Source organism: Austrofundulus limnaeus, unplaced genomic scaffold, assembly GCF_001266775.1.
Source record: "Austrofundulus limnaeus strain Quisiro unplaced genomic scaffold, Austrofundulus_limnaeus-1.0 Scaffold131, whole genome shotgun sequence".
Taxonomy (NCBI): domain Eukaryota; kingdom Metazoa; phylum Chordata; class Actinopteri; order Cyprinodontiformes; family Rivulidae; genus Austrofundulus; species Austrofundulus limnaeus.
In genome coordinates, this window is record NW_013952533.1 from 92,605 (window position 1) to 97,023 (window position 4,419).

General features: G+C 37.2%; 1 protein-coding gene across 2 annotated transcripts in view; it reads right to left on the reverse strand.

The window, feature by feature from the left end:
- Positions 1-1,066: 1,066 nt before the first annotated feature.
- The window catches only part of LOC106522521 (synaptosomal-associated protein 25-A), a gene marked incomplete in the record, with an annotated part of 42,245 nt that continues 38,892 nt past the window's right edge, over positions 1,067-4,419 (reverse strand). For both annotated transcript variants that reach the window (XM_014015549.1, XM_014015550.1), the window contains 2 exon segments: positions 1,067-3,289; positions 3,598-3,742. In XM_014015549.1, the coding sequence (XP_013871003.1) occupies positions 3,221-3,289; positions 3,598-3,742 (214 nt within the window).

Consider the following 4,419-nt stretch of genomic DNA (forward strand, 5'->3'; position numbering starts at 1 on the left):
CCATATACTGTAACATGCATGTACTGAGGCTTTTAGTGGATGTAACTGAGTTATACTAGATTATTCTCTCATGTAGCTGTTGCTGGTTTAAGTTTGTGTGGGTGTGTGTGTGTGTCAGTGTTCTTAGTGACGTGGTAAACTCTAATCCACCCTAAGCCCAGGGCACCACAGTGGATGTCCATTAGTGTAATGTGCTGCTTCACGTCTTTCCTCCTCTGTCTCTGCCTCTTTCTTCCCCTCGTCTGTGTGTCTTTTCACCTTTGACACACACACACTCCAGCTCCATTTGTTCACGCTGACCTTTGCATGTGTTAAACATGTTGTTTACAGATCTGTTAAATGTGATGTCRGGATAAACCGTTTAACTTCTGAGGCACCAAAAGAGTAAGTCTGTTTTCCTCAAATTGGACTTATGGAAAATTGCTTTTATGTCACTGTAGCAAAAAAGTCTGGATGTAACTATTAAATTCACCAACAAAGCAATCATTTTGTCCCTTTAAAATGATTAAGTGGAGTTTTAAAGCAGATGGACCAAAGGAACTGCAAAATCTTCCTATGCACTCTTCTGAAACAATGCTTTAGACCTAAAATAATCATAATTTTTATAAGTCATCAAGTTCCTAATTTTCCTTTTTGTGTTGTTTTTTTGAGTCTGTATTCATTCATTTTTTTAATTCTTCTTTTTACTTTTGATCAAACAAAGTTCACTTCAATAGAGTCCACAACCAGCCATGTTCACATTTATTTTAATATCTATTTATGCAATTTGTTTATAATACACTGTAAATCTGAGTGAATAAATGAGTATGATATGTACAAATTGTGCCTCTGATTCTAAAAAACTTGTGGATCACTGAACATAAAATCCTAAAACCTAAGCTAAACAAATTACTACCATATTCTTCTATATGCTGATTGTCACATATTTAAATTCTCTACTGAGTTGTAACTACTGTAAAATCAGTTGCAAGTTGAGCTGTGCTAACTGATAACTCTTGGTTAGTTTTTCCGCTGTGATTTGCTGCCGTTTTATTGTTCACATTATAAAAACTAACAGAAAGCAGAGTTTGGTCCTGCAGTTTTGATGGTTTTATTGGCAATTATCAAGGTACATGATATTTTACAGTGATGGTCACAGAATGATAGATATAGAACAGAGTGGCACTATTGCAGATAAATATGAGTGGTCTACATACATTACGTAGCATGCTGTTGCCAAGTTAGTATATTTATTTGATTTCTTTTTTTAATTTTTTTGCCTGAATAAATGAATTATTTATTGTTTTCGAGCAGCTGAAGGACATGCAAAACACACTTAATGAATGAATGAACCATTTCATCTCTGAAAGGGTTGAATGATGTGAAGAGGTCGTTGACCTTTTCTTTAAATGTGCTCAACACCTAAAACTCACTGCTTTGGTCTTCTTTTAAAATCTCATGTTTGCTGTTACAGCCTGATATTTAAACTTGATAATTCTGTCAAATCATAAATAAATGCACTCACATATAAAGTATATATATTTACACATGTGGAGTTTTGATAGATTTCAATGTGTGAATAGATTTATTCAACCCTTGTTTTTAAGAGGTCAGATTTCGCTCCCTGAGGAAAAAGGGTAAAACTACACAATCCTATGGCATCAAATCCTTTTAATACTGTTCCAATAATAAGGTTGGTAAATATACTGGCACAGCTCTGACCAATAAGCCACATTTCCATTCAAGCAGCTCAAATGCAATACTAGTAAGATTTGAGCAGTTTCACATCCACATAAAATGTCTTTATACAGCATATAAACATTGATTATCACTATTTCTATGACAAAATGACTGGATTTATTGTGTAGTATTATTACCTCCTTACTGACAAATATAAAGCAGGCATGATTCACCAAGAATGGGCAGTGCTTTGTTTTAGCTTCTCATCTTTTGCCCCATTCATTTGCTCTTTCTTAGTATTTGAATCACAGAATAAAAAGTGTTATTTCTAAATGTTGGACATAAAAAAGAAAAWAAAACATGTGTGTCCAGTACATGTGTGCATCCTTTTTGCAACAAATTGGAGTTGTCCTTGCTACACAATCTAAATATAACAGAAGTGTCAGAGAGAGAAGGGGAGACAATTATCTTTATATGTCATTTAAAAATCAGTGATGATGTTGATGTTTTTAACGCAGATATTTCTGATACTAATTTAGTTAAAAATGTTTGCTCAATACCATAGTTTGCATTCAGTTTAAACAAATATGTACATATAAATATGTACATTCAAATATGAACAAGATTGTGACTACAACCTCTGGACGTGAAGACTTATCTGTTGAAATGTTCTATAAAGTTTAGTATTCTGAATGTAAAATAGCAACAAAATACATTTTTTGATCATTTTTTTGTAGAAGCAACATTAATTGATATTCATTACTTACTGTTTGTGACGTGCTCATTTTTGTAAATGCAGATTGCTTTGCTTCCTCTTTTTCTTCTGAGACATAATTACCAGCAGCTCTTCAGAGATATTTCCCACTAAATGCGTGTTACAAACATCATTGGTCTTTAATGCTTCATGCCATAGCAGAAATGTATAAAAGTAGGGCCATTTTTTTCTTTAAATGCATGAATAAAGCTTCATTTAAATGTGGGCAAATTGCATCAGAGCAAGGAGATGCTGTTTGGCTGGCAGCACAGTTTGAGGCGCATTTCTCCCTTGACGGGAGGCTTTCTGAACCCATCCTGTGGTGAATCAGGCAAAGCTTGTCTCAAATACCAGAATACTGACACAGGAAAAGGACAGTGTGAAAATAAAGATGTAAATACAGTTTATTTTACACAAAGAATTAAAAAAAGAAAGAATAAAGAGAAGAGGACAAGTGATCTAAATCACCGAAGCCGTTAAAGATGCTCTATGTACAGCATGGAGAAGGTCTGAGTGTAATGTGTAATGGGATTATATAGGAGCAAAGTTCAAAGAGAGACTTCACAGAACATCATTAACAACAACAGTGGGAAAAGATGGAGCGTTAGTGAGGGAAAGGAGAGAGGGAGGGAAGCGATGTATGATATGTGCATGTGTGCAAACTTCTACCAGTATCACAAGAAAAGCATGAATTTGCAGCGCCTGCTGTCGGCATTGGTGTTGGGGGCAGGGCTGGGTTTGGTTTGGTTGGTCTCATTTTCAGGCTGACTGGGGTTTAACAGGGATGAGAGCACTTTAAGCTGCAGTTTAGCCACTGCCCAACATCTTTGTAGCCCGCTGGTTGGCCTCGTCAATCCTGGTCTTGTTGGAATCAGCCTGAAAGGGAAAAGTGCCAGCTGTTACAGAACTAAGTCAGGGCTGAGGAAATGTGGTGACTCCTGAATTATAATTTTAAAACAACCAGACTTACACAGTTCGCAAGTAAATGGGATTTAGTTTGTAAAATGTCAAAGTAAATCTGCTTCAAATCAGCACAACTGATGTTGAGTCTGTAATCCATCTAAATATTAATTAGCTAAATTTTAAGACTCTGAAATTGTTTTTAGTTACGTGGCTTTTGACGTTTCCGACAATTTTTTTACTACAGACTTTCTGTTCCATGCTAGTGTTAGTGGGGTCTGTACCTTCTCCATGATCCTTTCAATCTGGCGGTTCTGGGTGTCGATCTCCTGGCCCATGTCTAACGCCATGTGACGCAGGTTGCCAATGATTCCGCCCACCTGTTCCAGGTTCTCATCCATCTCATTCTCCCGTGCATCATTTGTTACCCTGCAACATAAAACATTGTGGCCGACTGGATCACGCTTAAAACAGAAGATGGTTCAAATTCTTAAACATCGGTCAACATCATTAAAACACCCTTTATTTTCAGGTAGGGGTAAATTACAAGAGTGATCTTATTTAGTTTTATTTGAGACAAAACAATAATGGACTGCGCGAAGTTCAAAGGAAAAGTGCCAAATGTTGAATCGGACCATGCTTAAGATGAGAGGGCAGGATGACAGCTAATGTTAGCTTTTTGTTAGCTTGATGTTGTTGTGTAGTTAAACGTGTGAAAAAAAAAACGTCATTGCAAACGATTCACATAAAGTTACTCTCATCTGTGTGACGTAACCCTCCCGATCAGTGAACCGATCAGGGAGCAGCAGTATCCTCCCGATCAGTGAACCGATCAGGGAGCAGCAGTATCTGATGTCAAATCGGCATGAATTGGAACAGCTGTTGAGGTTTCAGAAATCGAGGTGAACCTGGCTCATAAGGGCTAATGCATAAACACCAAACTTGAGTTTGAACCCCGGCCAAGCCAGGCCGTGCAGTGCAAAATTGTTTTGTGTCTCAGCTGGCCTGGGAACACCTTGGATCTCTTCCAGAAGACCTGGAAGAGGTGACTGGGGAGGGAGAGGTCTGGGGACATTAGAGTATCCTAACATTTTACTGTATATATA